Source organism: Oryzias latipes, chromosome 3 (genome assembly GCF_053564925.1).
Source record: "Oryzias latipes strain Hd-rR chromosome 3, Olatipes_Hd-rR_3.1".
Taxonomy (NCBI): domain Eukaryota; kingdom Metazoa; phylum Chordata; class Actinopteri; order Beloniformes; family Adrianichthyidae; genus Oryzias; species Oryzias latipes.
In genome coordinates, this window is record NC_136239.1 from 41436574 (window position 1) to 41460902 (window position 24329).

General features: G+C 48.1%; 2 protein-coding genes across 3 annotated transcripts; one reads left to right on the top strand and one right to left on the bottom strand.

Annotated features, from left to right (window-relative positions):
* Positions 1–172: 172 nt before the first annotated feature.
* LOC101164872 (AP-2 complex subunit alpha-2) lies at positions 173–14718 on the bottom strand. Of its 2 annotated transcripts, none has more exons than XM_078944752.1 (22): positions 14627–14718; positions 11878–11946; positions 10126–10268; positions 9858–10051; positions 9325–9454; positions 8926–9027; positions 8747–8855; positions 7310–7460; positions 7055–7223; positions 6127–6264; positions 5864–6046; positions 5396–5493; positions 4692–4923; positions 4257–4406; positions 3524–3654; positions 3372–3454; positions 2543–2633; positions 2343–2465; positions 2144–2260; positions 1730–1799; positions 1103–1237; positions 173–1032 (listed from the first exon to the last, which is right to left on the bottom strand). In XM_078944752.1, exons 3-22 carry the CDS (start codon positions 10174–10176, stop codon positions 955–957), a joined length of 2535 nt encoding a protein of 844 aa, XP_078800878.1. In that variant the 5' UTR covers positions 10177–10268; positions 11878–11946; positions 14627–14718; the 3' UTR covers positions 173–954. The 2 variants fall into 2 exon arrangements, with proteins under 2 accessions (XP_078800878.1, XP_078800877.1); XM_078944751.1 differs by lacking the exon at positions 14627–14718 and adding an exon at positions 13927–14160.
* Positions 14719–14739: 21 nt separating this feature from the next.
* LOC101165129 (uncharacterized) lies at positions 14740–24245 on the top strand. Its single transcript, XM_004086077.5, has 3 exons — positions 14740–14877; positions 20535–20810; positions 21990–24245. Exons 2-3 carry the CDS (start codon positions 20594–20596, stop codon positions 23087–23089), a joined length of 1317 nt encoding a protein of 438 aa, XP_004086125.1. The 5' UTR covers positions 14740–14877; positions 20535–20593; the 3' UTR covers positions 23090–24245.
* Positions 24246–24329: the final 84 nt, after the last annotated feature.

A 24329-nucleotide genomic window follows, 5' to 3' on the forward strand; every position in this document is an offset into this window, starting at 1 on the left:
GTTTATTGGAAATGTTTTCTTCCCATTTGGAACTTAAAGGCAGCTTTAAAGCTTGTGAAACATGAGCGTAACCCCAAAGTGAATTTATTTACCCTAAACTGTTTAGCTGTTTAACAAACGTTTGATAATGAAGATAAAAAGGAGGAAAACCACAAAAAGACAACAGTAGAAATGATTTTTTTACCAAACTTTATAAAGTTGAGGGAAGTCCTGGAGCCCCAAACAGACTTAAGGACACATTAAGGGAAGAAGCTGCATCAGATTCTCTTCCAGGCACATCAGCGTCTCAATGACAAACGTTTTGGCAGTGAAAGCTCCAGAAGACAGAAGAAGTGCTTTAAGACGTTGGAATCTCCCATCCGACACATGCAGAACGGTCCTGTGCAGCAGCGTTCTGCACTGCTGAAGGTCTGAAGGATGGACGCATTTGAACTCATTCACCAATGTCCAAAGGTCAAAACCTTAGTGAGGGGGCGGGGCCAGAGCCCAGACCCACTGTGGTTAGTCTAGAACACGTTTGAGTCTCCTGGAAAGTATCAAACGTACAGAATCACAGAGAGCAGAAAATCCCACTAACCAATCCCTGCTCAGAATATGAAAAGCCCCGCCCACATCACACAATTTAAAGTAAAAAAAAAAAGTACCAACAGATGTAGAAATACACAAGTCGTGTATTTCTACTTTTCCCTAAAGGTATAAATGCACATTTGGATGAACGTTTCCGTCCGTTAGTCCTTCAGCTGCTAAGCCGATGTGGAAGTTTGAAAAAGCTGGAAGTTTTCTAAGGTGCTCAGTGTGAAAACACACACAAACACACACATTTAACGCTGTGACACATCAGTGCAGAAACACCTTTGCTTCCATGTCAAGCAGGTAAAAACGGCGACTCCACGGCGGAGCAAATCTTCTCCAGACTGGAACACGGCGAGCAGAGCGGCGACAGCGGCACGGAGCCTAGAACTGTTCTGACAGCAGCTGGCAGAGCCTCTGGGAGACGGAGTCCCTGCTGGTCCGGAGGGTGAGGCGGTACATCTGGGGACACAGTCACGCATAAGCATGGCCACCCCGGGGAGGTCAAAGGTCAGAGTGGAGGCCGTCTTACCTGCGCGTGCGTGTTGGGCTCCAGCCGGAGCAGGCAGCCCACCTGAGCGCTCTTGCTGTGAATGATCCCGGCTCCCACGAAGTTGGCGGGGTTTGGATCCACGCCCTCCAGCAGCGCCACGCCGAACCCCAGGAGCTGCAGGATTCGCACAGGAAGCGGGTCAGACGTTTGTGCAGCGCTACTGACTGTCCCACAGACCCACAGACCTCTGCAGGGCCACACAGACTGGTTTCCATGACGGTGATGGCGTGGCATGATGGCGGTTAACCAGTCAAAAATAGACCTAAAGTCTAAGGTTCGTGGTTGAAAGCCAACCAAGACGGTAAACGGCGAACAGTCACACACTGATGGCGGCTCCACTGCCAAACGCCAACCCATAACCACCAGGAGCTATGTGGGGTTCAGTGTCTTGCCCAAGGACACTTCAACACATGGGTTGGCAAGGCGGAAATCGAACCCGCAGCATTCCAACCAGAGGTCGCCCGCCGTACCTCTGGACCATGGCTGCCACAAGTGACAGGACCACGCTGACGGTATGGGCGTGGCCACTTTCAAGGTCCTGTGCTTGCTACGGCGCTGACCATGAGCTGACAGCGGTCCTGCAGGTGAGGGGCAGGTCCTCCTCACCTTGGCTTTGGCGGCGTCCGTTTCCATTGGATGTTGAGCCTTGAAGATCTTCTGGACTTCCTGCTGGGGTCTGAGGACACAGTGAAGGTGGAAAATGATGGACAGAAGGTGCAGGTGAAACGCTGTGACGTTTCAAACCAACATGGAGAAAGCTTCAGCACCAGAACCTCTGGCCAGGAAGGCGGGGCCCGTCGTTAGCATTAGCATGTGAGGTTAGCATCAGCTGAACTAATCGGGTTGTGATTGACATGGGGAGATGGGGGCGTTCCCACAAAAACGTCTCCAGATCTCAAACATCTGAATAAACTAAAGTTTCAATTCTCCTCTCAGGCCCCAAAAGCAGAATCTGATGGTCTGGAACCAGTGAAAACGTTTTAAGGCGTGCTGATGGAGGTCAGAGGTGAGGACGCTTACGCTCCAAGCTGCTTCCAGCGCTGGAAGAAGTCCTGGGATGTCATCTCTGTGGGCTGAAAAAACTTGTTCAGCATCACAGGAAGTTTGACTTCAATGTTCTGCAAAGTCCCAGCGTATCTGCTCTGGCATACAGAGTCAGAGGTTAGCACGTCTGTCCGGGGCCGGGCCTTTCACAATAAGAGCGCGGCTAAACACCCACCTGAACTGGACGTTGAGCACGGGGACGTCAGAGAAATCTGTCACGCACTCGATGTTCAGGACCTGCTGGACCTGGGCTCCGCCCTCGATGACGGGCTCCACGGCTTTGGCGTGGACGTTCAGCTGTGGAGGCGGCGGTCAAGGTTCCATCTGCTCGGGGCTGGAGGGCGGCGCCGGCGTCCTCGGGGATCGTAAAGGATATGAGTCTTCAGGACGTCGCTGCTGCTCACCCACGAGCTGAAGCTGAGGAACGAAGACGACGTCTTGTTGCCGTAGAAGACGTAGATGCGACCTGGGAGGAAGAGAGAAGGACGTTCTGCTGGGTGGAAGGTCAGAGGTCATGAATTCCTTGCCTACCCACTCTATAGTGCGTTCTCCATTTCTAGTGCCGTCCGAATCTTCAAATTCCCAAATCCAAAGCCCTGGAAATTTCCCACAAGTCTCTGCGATAAACCAGTGTGCATCGATGCTCACTAGGGTCGTGTCTGATTTCCCGCCCTAACTACTAAAAATCTACAAAGTGCGGCTCTATGTAGAGCCCTGGACGCTCACTACTATTTTCTTTAAACAGCAGATATGACATCATTGATTTCAGGAAGTTACAATCTAATTAATATGAGCGTTTTATTTATGATCCACTGTCTTCTGAAGATAAAAACGTTGATGGTTTATTAAAAATTACATTCAAATACATTTTTTTGGTAAAAATTGTTCCGACGCAATGCATTGTGGTCTATATTCGCCGATCTAGTGACCATCGATGCACACTGGTTTTTCAGAGACTTCGGGGAAATTTCTAAGGCTCTGGATTTTGGAATTGTAGATTCAGACAAACTAGAACCTGGAGAAAGCGCTATATAAGGGTTAGAGTGGGAATTCAGACACAGCCTAGATCTGCAAATATAGACCACAATGCATTGCGTCGGAACAATTTTAACAAAAAAATGTATTTGAATGTAATTTTTAATAAACTACCAAGGTTTTTCTCTTCAGAAGACAGTGGATCATAAACACTCAGTCCGACACTCACCCAGGTTCTGACGGTACTCGGACTTCAGTCCCACCTGCAGGAGCTGGCTCTCGTACAGAACGCCGTTGTTCTTGCAGACGAACCTGAGGAGACGCGGCAGAACGTCAGGCCGAGTCTGATGAGGGGGCGGGCGGGGGAGGGGGACCACTCACCTGGACAGGTGGTCCTCCGCCACAGCGGTGGGGGCCGACAGGTCTGAAAAGACGTCCACCAGCAGGCTATGTGCTGCTGCCGGGGGGGTCGGGTTCAGGGCCAGCACTTCTGTGGGGGGAGGGGGGGACGCCTGGGGGGGCATCAGCAATTTTACAATCAACACTTTTATCCTGCTGGTTTTTCTTCACTTATGATTGTCTGGCTGAATCCTCAACTCTGATTGGCTGCTAAGTGATAAAACGCGCATAAAAAGTAGTTCCGGTCACACTGCCTGAACGTTCTGTATCACTGCGCCGGCTTCTTTCAGACAAACTTTAGCTTCTTCATTTGGACAAAAGAAAGGTAGCAACAAGACATAAGCGGGTTAACAGCCTTTAAGTCTGCATCATCAGAAATTAACGCACGCCGCCAACAGACTTAAAGACGATTCTTCTCTTCCGGCTTCACCGTTAAGACGACACTTGAACTTATCAAGTTCTTCGCTTCTCGCCGTTTTAGAGGGAAATTCTGCAGAGATACCAAACCCAAAAACAATTCACTTTCTTTCAGAACTAAAATCCTTCTGGGCCTGAAAACCGGAGCCGGTCCAGTTCTCAGATCTGCTACACGTTAATGGAGACCCGAGCATCGGGACTCTGAAGGTCTGTGGGTGGAGAGAAGGTCTGATGGACAAACAGAGGAGCTCCGAGGCGGCGAGCGCGCCCTGCAGGTGGCCCTGTGGCTGCACCGGACCTTGTTGGCGGCAGCAGGCTCCTCGGCGTGCAGCTCGGCGTTGCCGTTCACGTTCTCGGGCAGCTTGCCCGATCCCTTCTTCTTCTTCAGCTTGGCCAGGATGGAGGACTCCCTCTCTGGGAACGGAGGCATTTCTTCTAAGACGGTCGCCTGCAGACACGGAGAGGCGGGTCAGAGCTCCACGCCTTTCTGGCAATCTCTGACCAAAGGGGGGCGCTCTTCACAAACACCTCAGATCAAAAACCTATTTTTTTTTTATTCCTGCCTCAATGGGAAGACCATTGAAGTCCTGCCTGCACCGTTGCCATGACGACGCGTGAGGCAGAGAAAGATCTGGGCTGGAACAAACGTTATGAAACAGGCTGCAGCTGAGTGGAGGTCAGGCCGTCTGACCACATCAGACCGGCCGGCGTGCAGGAGCGCCCCCCAACTCACCAGGATGTCGGCGCTGGCGATGCAGCTGAGCCGCAGGTACTCCACGGCGCGCTGCTGCAGCTCCACGTCGGCGTTCCTCAGCTGGCTGTCGGAGCGCAGCACGTCCTGGATGGTGGCTTTGACCTCGGGGAACAGGTTGATGAACTTGATGTAGGCGGACAGCAGGAGGGCCCGGGTCGGGACGGAGCACAGGTGGAACTTGGAGTGGAGGAGGTTGAACTGGACCAGAGGGCTGAAGGAGAAACGGTCAGAGGAGCTGCAGCCATCGTGGCGTCCAGCAGCGGAGCCGCTTAGCTTGATGGTTCAGACTAACAAAGCTTTTTCTGGGTCACCAAACTTTAGCCATGGGAAAAATCCAAAGCGGCGTTTGTAAAGATGGCGGCCATTCACTCAATGGTTACAAAAACATTCAGTCTATTTGCCCCGGTCTGAACAAAATGGACCGTTTATGAGCAAAGCGCGTCTTTAAACTTGAAGGGTGCCTATAGAATATATTTACATGCTTTTCTGAAAAAGGGGACCCATTGGTGCTTGTATCACAACATGCACCATGTCAGGGTTGATGGCTGACGAAGGGAAATTATCAGAAATGAACGCACGCCGCCGAAGCCTGAAGCGTCCGGCGCCAAGCGGATTCACTTCATTGGCTGGAAAACAATGACGCGTTTCCACACATGAATCACAGGGTCGGGCCTGGTCCGTACCTGGAGCGGGGGTCCCCGGCGATCAGGTTCCCGAACTCTCCCAGGATGTAACCGCCCACCTTCACCAGGTTCTCGTGGCAGGCGGGGGCCTGGAGGGCCTGAGGACCAGCAACAGCGTTTGAACCCTCTAAACTTATCAACCACGTTTAGCAAAATACTCTTTGATGAATGTACTTGTAATAACTAACATTTCATTGATTTGTCACATTTTTCTGAAGACAATCTTTTACTTTGCTGCTGCTCTATTATATTATTTTGAGTTGATAAAAATTTGTTTTTTCCTTCCTATCAGATTATTTATATTAAATCACATTTAGCAAACATTTAAAACATCAATTTTGATATTAATTTAAAAAGGCTTTTATTTTGTAAACCTTCTGCAGGCTCAATAGTAGAAGTTGTTCTCGTCGTGTGACGAAGGAAACAGTTCTTCTCTGCAGGTTCAGATTCTGAAGCTCCGCCTCTCACCTCGAACACGGTTTTGGCGGCGTAGCCTTGGACGTCGTCCCGGTTGATGACGATCTGGATGACGCGGTACCACACCTCCTCGCTGACGTGGTCCCCCGCGATGCGGATCAGGTTGAGGATGGTGTCCACGTACCAGGTGTAGTCCACCGCGTACTTCTCCGCCAGGATGGCCACCTTCAGCACCTGCGGCAGAAAGTCCAGCTGCTCAAAGACCGCCGGTGTCTCAGAGCCGGCGGCGGCGAGCGGTACCGACGGCGACCCACGATCTCCTCTCTGATGGAGTAGTCGGCCGTCTCCAGGTAGCCCAGCATCTCTGCCACGATCTGCCTGGCGTTGCTGCGGTCGCACATGGCGTACAGCAGGTCCACGGCGCGCTGCCGGACGCTCACGTCTCGCTCCGTCTGTTCAGGAAGGAGAGGTGATGCGGATGAGAGCTTTCATCCTGATGAAGGATAGCAGTCATTTCTGGAAATGTTCCTATGCGCTTTGCTTATGGGGGATTATTTTAGGCCGTTTTTTGTGAGTTTAGTCACATTTGATTCACTGTAAATTCGTAATACTTCCTTTAACGATATCAAGAATACATATTTATGCTAACATAGGTGAACAGACGAATCACATCTGTCCACCACCGTCCTCTCCCTCTGGATCACGGAGCATAAACCACATTCCCCATACAACACCTGCTGCAGGGCGGGAGGCAGGTTCTGCAGCCGTTACTACGACAACGCATCACACAAACAGTCTGCTTCTTATAAAAAATGATTTAACCATAAAAAAGTCCTAATATCTGCTGGTAGAGGACATTCCTAAAGCCGAACATCTTCAACCACTGAACCCCTCCTGGTTTCTACGTTTGAGGCTTTTCAATGATACCAAGGGTGAAGGACTCTGGGAAATGTAGTTTTAGGTGGATTTTCAGAATAAATGGCGTGGAAACGTGGAAAGATCAGAGCTCATCTGTCGCGGGTTATTTTAGAACACTGCTTTTTATTGGTGGAGCTTTTCTTTGACCCGTCTAGAACTTTTATATTAATTCCAACCTAGTTTGGATATTTTCAGCATCAATGTTTTCCTGTTATTGTTGATCTTGTTGTGTCAGTAAAACATTTTTGCAGATTCACCAGAATTCTGTCAGACCCCCCGGCTTTGATGGGGTCAGGACGGAGGGGATCGTGAGGAGAAACCCACCTTCAGAGCGCTGATGACCGTCTCGATGTGAGTCTTCACCGCCTCGTGGGAGAACTCGGAGCTGGCCAGCGTGCACATGCTCTCCAGCGCCAGGTAGCGCAGGTTGGTCTCCCGGTGCTGCAGGAACTGGCCCAGCTGGTTGCAGGCGCGGACCAGCAGGGTGGGTTCACTGGCAGCAAAGCCCAACATCAGCCAGAAGAGCAGCGTAGAGGAAAAACCAGAGCAGCCGTCGGGTAAAAGGGCAATGTGGCTCACCTGTCGTGGTGGATGATGAGGGCGATGGCTTCCAGCAGAACGGCGTTTCTGGCGTTGGAGTGCTGCACCTTCTTGGACTTGGGCGGCTCCTGAGCTTTGTTGAGGATCGTCTCCAGACACTCGGTCAGGCGACTTCGCAGGGCCGTGTCCTCTGTAACCACGGTAACACGTTTCATGCCTTTGAAGTCACAGGACTGAGCCGCAGACGTGACTTAAAACCAACTCAGAGGAAAAACTACCACCATAGAGGGGGGTGACAATAACCGCATCACCGCACATTTCTTTTTTTTAAAGTGACAGGACTGCATTTGGTGTGTGATTTGAACTATAATAAACACATTCATCTTTGCTAATAATCTACTTTTTCTGTGAGTCCTGTGTTCAAACCTCAAGGGCTTCTGGGGGGAAAAGCTGCATCCTCCTGTGCAAAGGAGGGACAGTCCATTAAACACTATGGGGGATTTTTTTTAGTGAGTGTCTGATTTTTAATTAACTGCTCGCCATGTTTCAGTACTTGTAATGTTTACAGATAATGTTAAACGAAATAAACACAAACACGGGCATAAAAGACAACAGCGTCACTAAAACAAAAAGAAGATATTTGCAGGAGGAAGCCCCCCCCCCATCTGCACTCTGATCCGCTGGCCTGGAGGCGATAATCAGACTCGAGTCCCTCTTCTGTCAAGAGTGGCAAGAAAATATTTGTCCGTATGCGCTACGAGCACGCCATCGGAGCACGCCATCGGAGCGTGTACTCGGTGCGCCTGGAAACATCGTCACCCCGTTAAGATCCTCGCTGAACCGCGATTATTGCTGCTTCATCACCGCGGTGATCAAAAATCCCACACCGACACAACTCTACCACTATATGCCGATGATGTGACGCGCTTCAGTCAGATTATTGGAGTTTTTCTTCTCTTCTGGACTCAAAGGTCCTCAAATCCCCCAATTTCTGTCGTTGTGAACATCTTCAGGAAAGTTTAACTTCTGTACTTGTCCTGGTTTCAAATTGTTCAATTCCTGCTTGTCCTTATTGGTGGTTTTAGAAAAATCCAACTATTTTATACTCAAACAAAATGAGAAAAGCCTGAAGTCCTCCTATTGATTCTGTTTGAGAGCCGATCCCTTCAGGAAACGTCCAGCTAAAAACAAATATCCTCCAGACTTTAATCTTTCAGTGGAGATCCAGATGTTTACCATTTTCAGCTTTTTACACTTAAAGCTGCTAATACAGAAAACCACTTTGATCGTTTTACTTTTTCTTTTTTCCCTCTCTTTAAGACTTTTTCACGTCTTCAGATCTCCATCCCTTTCATGCAGCATTTTACTGCATTTCTGCTGCATGTCTGTGACTTTCTTGCAGCTTTTCAGCCTCTTTAGCTGAGAACATATGGGACAGGACATGGAAAAGGTCCAGGCGGCACAGCTGAAACCCACCGGGTGGGGGGTAGCACTGCAGCAGGCGCAGCAGCTTGACGGACAGCCACGGCGCAGCCACAAAGTAGTAGGTGTAGTCCTGCAGGTCGATGGAGGCGGACGTGACGATCTGAGCGACAGAAGGAGAAGTTAGACCCTCAGCGTGACCAGGACAAGCAGACGTCCAGACAGAACCCCACCCTGCTGAGGCGAGTCACCGCCAGCGACACCGACGTCTTGAAGTCATCCGGACTCTTCTGGGCCAAAGTGATGATGAGGCTGGTGGCGGCCGTGACCACGCCCTGAAAACCGGCAGACGTGGAGAAAAATAACTTAACAAAACGTAACATAAATCCAAATGTATCCTAAATCCGCTAAATGCTAAGAGGAACCACATCTACAACAAACCCCATAGACATTTTCATGACTGTGATAACTCCGCCCCCAAACCGTCTCCATAACAACCAACAACAAAAATGACCAAACGGGGAAGAATGAACTTCTACATGTGCACGCAGAGGGCGCCACCCTGAGAACTGAGATGGAGAGTCCCTGGATGGAGAGACCACCAGGTCATGTGACCAGAGGGCGGGTCTTACCAGGTGCTGGTCGTTGAGCAGATGCACCACCCGCGCCGTCCACTCCTCCATGGGGACGAGGTCCGGGGACGTCCTGTTGAGTCTCAGCAGACAGAGCGCCGCGCTCTGCTTCACGCTGTCCATGGAGTCTCTGGAGAAGCAGCAACCAATCAGAACAACCGTCAACCTGAACTACTGTTTCTACAGGTAAGACACCTGTGGCTAAAGGGGAGGAGCCAAAACACAGGGCGTCGTCTGGATTCATCAGTTCCTCCTCAATAAAACCAATTATTTTAATTAATCTTCTCTTTTAAAAATAGAACTGCTTTAATTTTTTAGTCTATTTTTCAAACAAAACATGTTTTTGGTTTTAGTTTTGTTCAGTTTAATTCTGAAAACAGTTTTTATAAACAAACTAAATGAGACAGATTCATCGATTCATGTTAAATCACAAACCGGGTTCTTCTGGACAGAACCGGTCTTGAGTTCTGCAGAGACACTGGTCGGGTCTGCAGATGGCGGCGTGGATCCTCGTCACGCGGCGTTGGACTTACCCCGCCACCAGGATCCTGGGAATTTCCGAGGCGAAGGCCTCCGCCATCTCTCTGCTGCCCACATTGGCGATGCAGTGCAGGGCCAGGTTCATGAAGGTGGGGTTCCGGCTGGCGAGGTCGTTCTTGATGGCGTTGTTGATCAGTCTGATCAGGTCGCTGTTGGAGTTCACCAGCACTGAGATGAAGAGGTAACCCTGAAACACGTCAAAGAGACGGCGTCAGCGACCCATCTCTGCCGCTCGTGGACAAACCCCCACGGCGTCCTTACGATCTGCTTCTCCGTGTACTTGTTGGAGCTGAGCAGGTTGACGGCCTCCATGTGTCCAAAGTCGATGTCGTGACCCAGCAGGAAGATGAAGAGCAGCTTGCAGACGTACTTCTTCTTGCTGTAGCCGTCCAGAGCCTTGTCTCCTGTCCACACAGGAGGAGGAGCAGTGAGACAGACCGTCTGAAGGTGAAGACTACCTCTCTGTGGACCACGGATGGCGGTCAGCAAACGCCCCTCACCTGGGAGCGGGTGGTGCCACATGCACACCGGGCATGTGACGCGCGTTCAAACACCAGTTCTTAGCCCATTGTGTTCACACTGGACGGTCACTACTCCATACTGACGCATGTTGGAAGTGTCCGAGTGGAGTAAATCTTTTTTTCCTTCTCAGCTCGATTCCGATAAATGAAAGACGACCGGCTCAAACCCTTAATTACTCATTTCTCCTCCATGATCAATCCCTAAACGGATGGCTAAAAACCAAACCTGAAAGGTCAAAGTTCAACTGGTTTAACTTTCATGGGGCGTTCGCTGGTTCCGTGTTTCGTACATAGAGTCTGAAAACGGACTCAAAACGACGCGTGAATGCAAGCGTTGTGAACTCGGCAGCACAACACGCATGTTCGTATGTTAACATGGACTCTGAATGGAAGTGGCCGCCTGAGCGCGTCGCAGAGGGCGGCGTGAACAAAGCCTCTAGCGTTGGACCAGCACACTTTGCCTCTGGAAAAACGTTTCATTCAACAACTACAGTAATGATTACGGTAATGAAGTGTCGCTGTGACGCCTTAAAAAACTTCAGATGCTCTTCAGTCTCCGTGGTTCTACATAGCAACCAATATTTTAATCATGAAGACTTTTGTGCTTCTTTGATGGAATAAATCTGGAAAATTATCTCAGCAACCACTTTGCACATTAGCCACGCCCATTTTGTGATGGACACCTGAAAAATAAGTTCCAGTCAAACAGCCAGAATCTTGAATGTTATTGTGATGGCCTAAACACCGGTTGGTAACCGTAGCAACAGAAACCTAGGTGGACAGATGCAATTCCACAGTTTATCACAACAGCAAGACGGAAGAAAAGACGTCCGTCCGTCAGATGTCAGCTACTATCGTGATCTGATATGGATTTATTGTGTAAGTGACCGTGGTGTGAGCGGCATAACAGCCGTTTTCTGAGATGAGTAGACTTTGGAGAAGCACCTCGCTAAGACATTATCCCTTAGAACCCATTTCCCTCCACAGAGACGAGTTTGAATGTTTATCCTTCAGTCTAAAGACCTGCTGTCATCGCCTGTTCTAATGTCCAGACAAAGGTCAGAACCACAGGAGCTGTACTCAGAACCCAAACGGACTCAACAGATGTGCTGAGTCGCCCCTGAAGGAAACCGGACCGCCACGAAGGAAAAAGGAACTGACAGACGAACAAACGGATATTCCAGGTACGAACGCGTGATCCAGACACAAGAATTCAAAATGTGTCGCCTTCTTTCCTGTTCTGCCCTGGAGCTGCTTTGCTCCAGCCACTGAGGTCCAGAGCCTTGCCCAAGGGCACCACAGTGAGGTAATAAAAGCAGAGTACTGCTGGACAGGGACCTGAACCAGCAGCCCCCTTCAGAGATCCCTGCACCACTGCCGAGCAGTTCCGCTCAGTTAGGAACCGAATGTTAGGGTTCATGGAAGCCGCTTTGGACCCATTCCAGGTGCGACGAGGACTTTGATCCACCCGGAAGACAAACCGTTGACTCACCTTTGAACTTGGAACGGATGTTGGCCAGCTCTTTGTTGATCCTCTTGACTTCTGCCTCCTTGCTTTTACCTGAAACAGAGCAAACAGGTGAGGCGGACGTCTTCATCGGACGCAGCCCACTGCTGTATGCAGAAGATAATAATTTGTCCTGAAGATCGATCTAAAGATAAACCACTCTGGTCATAGATGAAACCTTTAGCTCATTTGATACATGACATAACATTATCAACTACCACGAAAACTCCATTGTTTATTCAGATGAAAATGGTGTTTTTAACCTGATTTTATAGAATCTTTCTGATGACGGACATGTAGAAAGAGATTAAGATTAAAACTGAGGATTTGTTTAGTAGCAGACAAAAAAAAGGAAAAGAAAAATATGGTATTTGTGATGTAGAAAATACGCTGGGCGGGGCCACACTCTCCCTGCTGATGCATCCACCAGCAGACAAATAGATCCATCAGGTAGGGAGGGGGGGCTGTAAGCTAGCAGGAGAGAGAACTAAGAGCTCGCAGCAACAGGGAGGGGGGGCAGAGGTGCTCTGAATTGTTCATGAACTCTCGCTGCGTTTGCAGAAACGATGTCCTGACTTTAAGGAGCAGTGTGTGGGTCCAGAGCCTGATTGCAGGCGCCTGTTAAAGCCCATATCAACACACTTCCTCCTCCGTTTCATGTCCGGGTTTACCTGCCCAGGTGTGAACGTTTGTAAACCCAGACGGTGAGGCTGAGGTTGTCCTGTAGTACTTCAGAAACTAAACGTCCATCAAATCTGTGAGTTTATCTAATAAACCCGGTCTGGGAAGACACAAAAGATCCACAGACCCATCAGAACCTGCGGTGCCGGTTCCGTCAGAAGGTCAAAACACATCAAAGTGTTTGCAGGTTATCTCCAAATGTTGTGTGGCAGGCAGAGGGCCACTTGATTGAGATCACCTGGCACACCAGCTGCTTCATCAGCAGAGGGCTGATAAAAGCCTCTGTCAGTAGAGCTTCAGGCAGAGACCTGCTGCAGCAGCCTTTGGCTGTGTGTAGGGCCTTAACCATAGCCGGGTAGGTTTGTGCTTTGTTCACCTCCAAGTTGCTGCCGCACCATCATTATCACTGTGTAGATCGCAGGCAGTGTCTGGCCGCTCATGCGACACTATGGAGAGTCCTCTTAAGCTGCGGGATCAGGTATGTGTGTGTGTTTATATTTGGTTATTTGTGTTAATTTACACTTATTTTTGTAGGTGCCGCTGTTTCTGTTTGTATGTTTTCATCACTGATCTGCCCAACCCGGTGACCCCTTGGTGCACCGTGGTCCAAGTACGGTGCCACGGCCGGCATTTTGGGGATCGTGTGTGCTCCAGAGTCAGGGACTGCTGTCTATCCACGCATTGGCGAGCGGCGTGACGGAGCTGAGTCGACGGATTTCGGAGCGAGTTCCTCCTTCCGGCCTTCTATCCCTCAAGCACAACCTGAGGCCAGTGTCCCACCACCTTGGACTGGAGTCGGTTACTGCCACTGGACGCAAGGGGCGTGGGCATTGAGCCGGGTGCGCCACAACAGGGGGCGCACAGCTGGGTGCAGCTGACTTTGTGGGCTGGGCATGATCGCCCTTATGGTTTGGGTAACTATGTTTCGTGTCTTTTTAGAATAGGAATTTTAACACTTTCTAATAAAGGTTGTCTATTTCTTTAAAAGCAGTCTTGGTTTCCTGTGTCGAAGAGTCCTGTGTTTTTGGTTTTCTGCTGGCGGCATCCACGCTGCCACAGTTGTAATTCTGATGTCATGACAGTGATTTCACTCTGGATACGTCTCTGATCAGGATGAAATTTCTCCTGATTCCGTCCGTGCCTGCGTGCACGCGGGTCCACGCCCGTTAACGTCACCTTATGATCACGGAGCTAACGGCTGAGAGAAACTTCACAGCCCGGTTGAAGGAGTCCAACGCGGAGGCGGTCACGGACGGAGCAGGACCGGGTTGCCCCGTCCGGGCGGAGCCGCGGATGCTAAGCCTTAAGAGCGGAGGACTGGGGAGCAAACTTTTCTTATGACAGTAAACTCACAGTTCCTGATGTCGGAGATGAAGACCGCAAGGCCGCGCATGCCGTCCCCCTTAGACACCGCCGGCATCTTTGCTCGGTTAGTCCGACCTTCCTATGGCGAAGGGTTCCGGGAAAACCGCTCCGTGGTCCCGCGAGGAACTTTTGAAAAAGTTGTTTTGCTAACCGGCTAAAAGCTAGCTCGTTCTATTTCCGCCTTCTTCTATGGTTGTAACGGGCGGTCGTCAGCAAACAGCCGTTGGGCGCCAAAACGCCCCCAACTGAACAAAGATCGTCTAGGATCACCGGAAGCCTCACTACGCACCCCTACCTCTACACAGCCACCACGTACAATTTTCGCATTTTCCCCGTATGAAAGTTCGGTTTTTCATGCGTGATAAACGTTATGTTTGTCATCCACGAATTAATTTTATCGTAAAATGTACGAGGAGAAAAAACCCAACAGGCAGCTGATTCTGGGATGTCAATCTGTGGGAAAGGAACTACACAAACCATCTTCCAGTACATAAAAATATATTAAGTTTTGCATTTATTTCTCATGACTGTTTAATGTTTTTCTCAAGCAAACTAAGTTAACAGGGCATATTTGTATTATGGGCTAGAGATTGGTTGCAAGGCATAGCCTCTCATGGCACAGTTGGGACTGGAGACCAGCAGGTGGCGATAGTGCGCTATTCAGCTGTCTGCTACTCGGCATTCTTACCCCAGAAGAAGGATCGAAATCAGTCAGTCCCCCTTTAGGGTTAGTAACAAAATACACAGCTTAGCCGATGTGCTAGCCACCGGGAGACCGGGGCGCCTCGGGTCCAAGGCCCGCTAAGATTCCCTTCCCGCTGTTTCTTCGGAGTTTGAACGAGCGCTTGATAGCTGCGGTTGGAAAAACAGAGACCACCAGCATCTCCGTCTGACCGGAGGCTTTCAGAGTCCGGGAGCGAGCGAGTCCGCGTCCAGCAGGTATGCAGCATGGCTACGGTAAACCCTGACGAACGGAACCAGGCTGAGCCTTTGAGGGTTTGTGGGGGGAGTACATTAATGCGTCAGGGGACTGATGCTTGTGGAAAGAGTCGAAAAACGACGAACATTTCCGAAAACGCCCGAATGAAGCAGCGAAGCCCCGTTAGGTTTCATTCAAACACCAAGAAACACCAAGCACTGGGGGGCGTGGTCAACGCTTGAGGACTTAGGGCGTGCCAAAGGAGTTAGTCGAGTGGGCGTGGCCAATGTGTACTGGGCCTGAATGTGAGCTGACACGGGTTAAGTGGTTCTAAACCTGTTTAAATGTATGCAGTTTTCTAAAAAACGAGCTTAAACTCCGCCTAACTAATGCAGCAGCAGCTTTACATCTAAAACAATCTGAATAAAGTTAGAACTTTATTGATATTTGTAATGTCCGTACCTGTGAGGTATGGAGTCCTACTGTTCATAATTAAATACATAAATATTTAAATAAATTAATATGACCTCATACAAATACACAATCAACCAATAAATATCTCAAATATATAAAAAGATCATGAAATTGTGAAAAACCTGCACACAGATTATCAATTTGCCATTATATTATTAAATATATTTCATTTTGCTTTAAAAACCTGTTCATTATTTTAAAACAGCATTTTAAAATATTCATTTTAATCATGTTGAATATTATAATTCTGTCTTTTTTCAGAACCTCGGATTTCAAAATCAGTATTTTCCGAAATTCTCGTTTTTATTTCACATTGCTGTTTTTCAGAATGACTTATTTATTTCATGAAGAGGTTTTCCAGCATAATGACTCTGTCAATCAGTGAAAGTGGGCGGGATCTAATCACACACTGGCTGATCCCTGGAAATCGACTAGTATTCCTAGATATCCGCTCTGCGGTGTTCGAGTCAGAGAGATGACATTTTGCAGCGACATCTGCACGGCTTTGGATCAAATAGAGACAAATTATCAGTCTGCTGCAGAAGATGCAAACATGGACGACTCTGTTTTTCTAGTTTGAGGGTTTGTGTGGGCCAAACCACAGAGGAGCTCCAGTCGTCCACATCTTGAAGTCCTCCTCTGAAACACTCCTCATTCTTACGCCATTCACTCAGAGCTCTCCTTTGCTCTGCAGCTAACAGCTCTGCTGTCTGAGCTCACAGATCCAGTCTGACGTCACATCGTGCCTTACGCTGTGTCGGCTCACGGGAGGCGAGCTGGCGGCCAGACAGAGTCAGACCAGGCAGCTGCACAAAGCGGAACAAGCCTGGTTGGGCCTCCTGAACCTTATGATATATTTCTATTTTCATTGTGACAATGATTATAAACCAGGTCCTCTGATTTTATTTTTCCATCTCTGGGAAAATGTTGAACCTTTCCTGCGATGACGTTTCTGACCGTGGTCGGAAAACGCAGCGGAGATCCGGGGTTTGATTTGGGGTTCACTTCCCGTTCGGATGCCTTCAGAGCAGGTTAATAAAAGAACCAGTCTCTGTTCTTTGGAGGAAACATTTTTTTACTAATACTTTACCGGCGAACTGAGCAACAGACCCTTAACTTGCGCTCACACACACACACACACACACACTCTTGCGCTGCCTGGGCGCTCTGATTTACACGTAATTTAAGACGTAGTTTGACTGCAGGAGTTGAAGCACAGACTCTCTGGGATGATCTCATGAACTCAAACATGGAAACATGATTACCAAGTAGAACTCTTCAAAATAAATCTGATCTCTTAACACTCTCCATGTGCATCCATGCTTTGTAAGTGAGATAAGCACAGGCACTGCTCCATGTGGCTATCAGGCTAAAAACATTAGCTGGTAGCTCCTCCCACACATGGTGCGTTCATGGAACTCCAGTTCATAGAAGCGTAGTGGAACTCCAACAACCACCCAGACTAACTTAGGCCACTACTATACGTTCATGAGAAGATGAAAGCCGCCGAACCGACATTAAAATCAACCGAATTATTCACACTCGCCCAAAGCCACTTTATCCGGAAATTTAGATCCAAAACTGCCCAATTTCTGGCAACACTTTGGATGTGTTGAGGTGCAGACTCCCCCTAGTGTTAAGGGGTGTGCATTGCGCCGTCACGTTAACTGAAACATCTTCCATCGATGTAGTCAGGGTGCTGCTGCTCATGTCTGAGTAAAGGAATAGCCAATCACAAAAGTGTCTGGTTTGATTGACAGACAGACTCATTCTGCTGAAAAACAGCAACATGAAATAAAAACAAAAACACTTTTGGAAAATATTGATTTTGAAATCAGTTTCTGAAAAAAGACAGAATTATAATAATGTTCAACATGATTAAAATGAATATTTTAAAATGCTGTTTTAAAATAATTAACAGGTTTTTAAACAAAATGAAATGTATTGAATAATATAATATCTAATTTAAAATCAGTGTGCATGTTTTTCATAATTTCATGATCCTTTTATATATTTATAAAGATTTGTTGGTTGATTGTGTATTTGAACGAGGTCATATTTATTTATTTAATTATGAACAGTGTAGGACTCCATAGTGGGGAACTGCCTTGAATGTGTTCATTGTTAATTTTTTAAGTCTTGTTGTAATAAATACATAAATGTCTTTTAAAAAAATCAATTTTATTTCAGGATAAGTTCTGCTAACCAGCACATTTTAAGGTGTTTCAAGAAGTTTTTTATACCTAATTCCAGCTGTTTAGATAAGTTTGGATGTAGACATTTTACTGAAACTGAGTCACTTTATTAACTTACGAATAACCCTCTTTGCTTTTTATTTATTTTTAACAAATCTTGAGTCTTGTTGAAAATGCACAGCATTAAACTGCTCAACCATTATTAAGACCAAAAACTGTCTCTGCATTTCTTTTCTACAACGGAGTATTAAGGCCACAGAAAAAAAGTCATGAGATTTAAAGTCGTAAATGTACGACTTTCAAACACGTACATTTACAAAGAAAAAGTCATAAATTTAGCTTATTGCTTTTGAAGTCATAAATATACGACTTTAGTATCGCAATTTAACAGTTATGACTTTTTTCCTCATGGGAGGACAAACCCCTGCATGGGATGTCCCACCGGACCATAACTGAAGTGGCTGATATCAAGAAGTCCTACCAATGGCTAGAAAGGGCTGGCCTACAGGACAGCACTGAAGCGCTCATCCTGGCAGCTCAGGAACAAACCCTGAGCACCAGAGCAATAGAGGCTCAGATCTACCACACCAGACAAGACCCAAGGTGTAGATCTACCACACCAGACAAGACCCAATGTGTAGATGTACCACACCAGACAAGACCCAAGGTGTAGATCTACCACACCAGACAAGACCCAAGGTGTAGATGTACCACACCAGACAAGACCCAAGGTGTAGATCTACCACACCAGACAAGACCCAAGGTGTAGATGTACCACACCAGACAAGACCCAAGGTGTAGATGTACCACACCAGACAAGACCCAAGGTGTAGATGTACCACACCAGACAAGACCCAAGGTGTAGATCTACCACACCAGACAAGACCCAAGGTGTAGATGTACCACACCAGACAAGACCCAAGGTGTAGATCTACCACACCAGACAAGACCCAAGGTGTAGATGTACCACACCAGACAAGACCCAAGGTGTAGATCTACCACACCAGACAAGACCCAAGGTGTAGATCTACCACACCAGACAAGACCCAAGGTGTAGATCTACCACACCAGACAAGACCCAAGGTGTAGATCTACCACACCAGACAAGACCCAAGGTGTAGATCTACCACACCAGACAAGACCCAAGGTGTAGATCTACCACACCAGACAAGACCCAAGGTGTAGATCTACCACACCAGACAAGACCCACGGTGTAGATCTACCACACCAGACAAGACCCAAGGTGTAGATCTACCACACCAGACAAGACCCAATGTGTAGATGTACCACACCAGACAAGACCCAAGGTGTAGATCTACCACACCAGACAAGACCCAAGGTGTAGATCTACCACACCAGACAAGACCCAAGGTGTAGATCTACCACACCAGACAAGACCCAAGGTGTAGATCTACCACACCAGACAAGACCCAAGGTGTAGATCTACCACACCAGACAAGACCCAAGGTGTAGATCTACCACACCAGACAAGACCCAAGGTGTAGATCTACCACACCAGACAAGACCCACGGTGTAGATCTACCACACCAGACAAGACCCAAGGTGTAGATCTACCACACCAGACAAGACCCAAGGTGTAGATCTACCACACCAGACAAGACCCAAGGTGTAGATCTACCACACCAGACAAGACCCAAGGTGTAGATCTACCACACCAGACAAGACCCAAGGTGTAGATCTACCACACCAGACAAGACCCAAGGTGTAGATCTACCACACCAGACAAGACCCAAGGTGTAGATCTACCACACCAGACAAGACCCAAGGTGTAGATCTACCACACCAGACAAGACCCAAGGTGTAGATCTACCACACCAGACAAGACCCAAGGTGTAGATCTACCACACCAGACAAGACCCACGGTGTAGATCTACCACACCAGACAAGACCCAAGGTGTAGATCTACCACACCAGACAAGACCCAAGGTGTAGATCTACCACACCAGACAAGACCCAAGCTGTAGATCTACCACACCAGACAAGACCCAAGGTGTAGATCTACCACACCAGACCAGACCCAAGGTGTAGATCTACCACACCAGACCAGACCCAAGGTGTAGGCTGTGCAAAGAGGCGCCTGAAACAATCCAGCACATAACTGCAGGGTGTAAGATGCTGGCAGGTAAAGCATACATGGAGCGCCACAATCAAGTGGCTGGAATAATATACAGGAACATGTGTGCAGAATATGAACTGGAAACCCCAAGGTCAAAATGGGAAACACCTCAGAAGGTGGTAGAAAATGAGAGGGTAAAGAACTTCAAGATCCAGACTGATAGGATGGTAATGGAGAACCAACAGGACATTTTAGTGGTGGATAAAGAACAGAGGAAAGCCGTTGTGGTGGATGTGGCAGTGCCAAGCGGTGGGAACATCAGGAAGAAGGAACATGAGAAACTGGAGAAATACTTTATATATATCCATCTAAAACTAAGTTTTAGAAGAAAATACTCAATGACAAAAGAGAAAAGGACAAATCTGTAGAAGTAACTTTAGCTTTGTGCTTCTTTAAACCTGGACTGTTGTTGATCTAATCAAGTCTAGAGACGTTTTGTTAAACTGTGTCATTCTTTTGTAAATAGTTCTGAGCTTAGATCTGTTTGGACCTCAGGACTGCAGGATGTGGAATCCGATCCGACCCGGACCTGTGGTCTAGCGTCTGTCCTCTGCTAATTCAGCGTCATTAGCTTTGTTCAGCATTGCTCGTACTTTGAGTATTGTTGAGCTTTTTTAAAATGTTTTGCATTAAATTGTTTTTATTTGAGTGTTTTTTGCATTTATTTGTGTCTGGAATTAAATCTTGTTTCTTTCATGCTAAGTTTTAGTTTTAAATCATTTCTTCTTTTATTCTGTTCATGTACCATTTGGTGCTTCATTCTGCATTTTGTTCATTTTCTATGTCACTACTTTAGAGTTTTGACCTGTTTCTACACACTTGATGATCAGACATGTGCATTCACTCTCTGTTTGTGTGTTTTCTCCTCCAGACCTGCAGCAGACGGCTCTCTGATAGCGAGGAGGTTCTGTCCGGCCTGCAGACTCCAGCATGGACCAGGAGACGCAGACGCAGACGCCTCCTCCACGACTTCAGAGGGAGAACGTCGGCGTTTTCCAGGAGGAGGAGGAGGAACTTTCCCTGAAGCAGGAACCGGAAACTCCGGAGGAAAGCGAGCCGAGTGAAGCCGAAGAAAGCAGCGATGAGGGTTCTGAGCGGCAGGGGAGCAGCCAGAACCGGCTGTGGGTCCAGAGAGGAGGCCGTTCAGGTGAGGAGCTGCACCTTTGAGGAGATGTCGTGAGATATTCCAGAAGGTTTTTGGTGGGGAATCAATAAATGTCCTGTACCTCTGTGTGTTGAGCTGACATTCCAGAAGGTTTATGGATAAAGTCACTGAATTTGGTGCAAATAAAACATAAAATCTGCAGTTTTAAACTATTTTTAAAGTTAAAAACAACAAATGTAAAATTTGTCGTTTGACATTTTCCAAGCTGTTGCATCAAAGTTTGTTTTTATGCAACGATGATGATAAATTACTGGGTACTTCTTTAAATCCTTCTGTCTCTATTTAATCAGAAATTCAGTTTCACCGTCATTATCACTTTTATTCAGCTAATTCATTTAGATTTTAATCTTTTGCTTCTAATTCAGAGAAGATAAAACGATCTTTAACCGATCAATTCAGATGATGAAAATGGTTTTATGAAGCAAACGCTTGGTTTTCTGATTTAACAGGGAACGTTTGAAGCTCATGCTGTGGAAAAAGTAACTAAGTAACTACAGGTTTATTATAACTGATGCATGAAAGGAGTATTTATTATTAGTTACTCTGATGTCCGAAGGCGGCTGGAGATGCGGATGGGATCAAATCCGGATCCGTTGTCAGAATAACAAACTACTGTCCACACAAAAAGTTAAGGTGCTCTCAATCTTTATGTCGTTTTAAGGCAAAATGTGGGGAAAATGCCCCCATTGAAAATGCTGTGGCAGGTAAGCAGCCTACAGTGCAGCAGCATGGCAGCCAGACATCACCAGAGGGAGCCTCCATCTTGACAACAGGTCCTCTTTTATAGGTGGTTGGCTCCACCCCCTTACCAAACAAACACAATTAATCATTTTTCTTCAAATGTAGAATCATGTTTGTCCTTTAGTTGGTCCTGGTTGGACCCTACAGAAACGTGTTCCGTGTCTGAATGTAGCGGTTCTGTCACGCGTGTGTGAATCAGAGGCCGACTTCAGTGCCGTGTTTTGGGGTTAGGATGACGTCTGAAGGCAGAAGCTGCCGTCCTCTCAGCTCCTCCACCAAAGACCCTGAATCCTGGATCTGAGCAGTGGTGTGTCTGTTTTTTCAGGAGAAATGTAGTCCAAATATTGATGGTTCCGACTGTAGTTCCATATGAACTGGAAGTGAAGAGTCTGTGTGAACTTCTGACGATTCTCCCTCCAGGCCTGCAGTGGAGCCACGCCCACGAGGAGACGCTCGACAGCGACCAGCAGCTCAGTTCTGAGGAGGAGCCAGATCTGGTGGTGATCAAGGAGGAAGAGGACGATTTCTTCGTGGATCAGGCGGAGGAGCAGGTCCGACTGAAGCAGGAATTTGGGACTTTTACGGTGACCCGACCCAATGAGGAGAACGACCACAGCGGCCCAGAACCGAGTCGTGCTCGGCTCCTTTTCGGCTCCTCCTCTTTGGCCGAGAGGAAGGGCGAAGGAGGACGCAAAGACTCTGTTCCAAACAGGGTCACCGTGGGAGACCCGTCACGTAAACAAAACTCACAAACAGGTAAACAGGTAAACAAAGCCCCCGGCAGCTCTGCTGGACCCGCCCCCACCACCCAGAGCTTCAAACACTACGACGCCTGTGGGAAGTCGTTTTTATGCGACAAGTGCGGAAAAGGCTTCAGGCAGCAGGGCCATCTGAATTCCCACATCCGGATCCACACAGGTGAGAAGCCTTACCTGTGTAAGACCTGCGGGAAGAGCTTCTCGCAGTCCTCCGTGTTCAGGAACCACATCATGATCCACACGGGCGAGAAGCCCTTTTCCTGCAAGATCTGCGGGAAGCTGCTGCGCTACAGCAGCAGCCTGACGGGCCACATGAAGATCCACACGGGCGAGAAGCCCTACGTCTGCAAGGTGTGCGGCAAACGCTTCTGCCACAGCAGCGGCCTGGTGTCCCACACCCGCAGCCACACCGGCGAGAAGTCCTACTCCTGCCAGGTCTGCGGCAAATGCTTCAGCCACAACAGCACGCTGCTGCGGCACACGCGGACGCACACGGGCGAGAGGCCCTTCCCCTGCCAGACCTGCGGCAAGCGCTTCAACAACAACAGCCACCTGACCATCCACATGCGGACGCACACCGGCGAGAAGCTCTTCTCCTGCGACGCCTGCGGGAAGAGCTTCAGCCACGGCAGCACGCTGCAGCGCCACGCCCGCATGCACACCGGGGAGATGCCGTCTTCCTGCAAGGTCTGCGGGAAGCTGTTCCGCTACAGCAGCAGCTTGGCCAGACACATGAAGATCCACGCCGGCGACAAGCCGTAGCTCCGCGGCGTCTGTGGGGCTACAGGTTCTTGCTGGTGTGCGTCCTCACGTGCAGGGAACGCCGGGGTTGTCCCACGGCCGGCGTTCGCCGGCCGTGGGACAACCCCGGCGTTCCCTGCACACCAGCGAGAACCTGTTTGCCTGTGACGCCAAGCGTTTCAGCGGCGACTCGCCAGGCAAGGAGAAAACATGACATCTTAACTTCACAAAATCTATTAACAATAGGAGAAAGTGATGTGGCAGAACCAGAACCAGGATCTGGTCTTAATCTGGATTAACAGGAAATCCTCATAAGGGCGACGCTTCGCCGCAGCCTCACAGATCTCTGTTTTCGGATGTGTTTGTGCTGTTTTTACGCTCTGGGACTGTTTTTCCTCTGTACTTCATGGATGCTCCGGGGTTTCTCCTTCCTGCTCTCCCATCTTTACGGTTATCAGCAAAGGTAGCAGAGATTTGGGATTATCAAGGTGGAGCAGTTTTGGTGGAAGGCCAATGTGGAGAGAGTTGCAGGATCTTCTTCAGGATCCATAACTGCTGCCAAAACGACAAACATTTCCTTCTTCTTCTTCCCATCGATGATCCGTTGTTTTGCCGTTTGTCCTCTCTGGTTCCGTTAGACGTTTTTCTCTCCGCCGTCGCCTTTTGCTTCCTCGTTCCGGATCTCAGGACGTCGTCCTTTGGGACAGCTGGACTTGGAGCTTCTTCATGTCTGACTGAACTGATCTGAAGAAGGAACGATAAAGATCCGCCTCCAACCTCAAGAATGGAGTCCTGTGAAAACCGACCACGAATCTCCACAGATTAAGATCATCTGGATGGAATTAAACTGTAAACCGGTCTAAGAAGGTGTTATTTCCTTCAGATGTAGCTGCATTAAACATGCTAACAACATGATTGTGACAAACGCTTTGAAAATGCAATTCAACCTCTTGAATTATGAAGGATCCTAACATTTAATGGTTGCAGAAAGTTTTTTCTTTTTTAAGTGAGATGTTCAGACTCTAGTGTCTAAATGAAAACACTACTAGAAGAAAGTTTAACTTTGAAAAGCTCTCATTATCTGTTACTATAGTTTAGCTTTTTATCCTTTAGGTTTAGTAAACAGTTATTTTGTGACTGAGAACCAGAACATTAAAGCTAAAATGAATCTGTTGGAGCTCCGTGTGTTTAATGCGATGGAAAGTTCAGATGCAACAAAGAACTTTTTCTGTTTTTGTTTTTTATGCTTTGGCTGAACAGA

Excerpts from the sequence above, each read along its gene's own strand:
- LOC101164872 (XM_078944751.1), bottom strand. The coding sequence starts at position 13,993 with ATGCCGGCGGTGTCTAAGGGGGACGGCATGCGCGGCCTTGCGGTCTTC. Across the intron at positions 7,461-8,746 it reads GCAGTGCTACCCCCCACCCG|AGGACACGGCCCTGCGAAGT; the intron begins GTGGGTTTCAGC and ends CCGTGGTTACAG. Across the intron at positions 6,047-6,126 it reads ACTCCATCAGAGAGGAGATC|GTGCTGAAGGTGGCCATCCT; the intron begins GTGGGTCGCCGT and ends TTTCTGCCGCAG.
- LOC101165129 (XM_004086077.5), top strand. The coding sequence starts at position 20,594 with ATGGACCAGGAGACGCAGACGCAGACGCCTCCTCCACGACTTCAGAGG. Across the intron at positions 20,811-21,989 it reads CCAGAGAGGAGGCCGTTCAG|GCCTGCAGTGGAGCCACGCC; the intron begins GTGAGGAGCTGC and ends TTCTCCCTCCAG.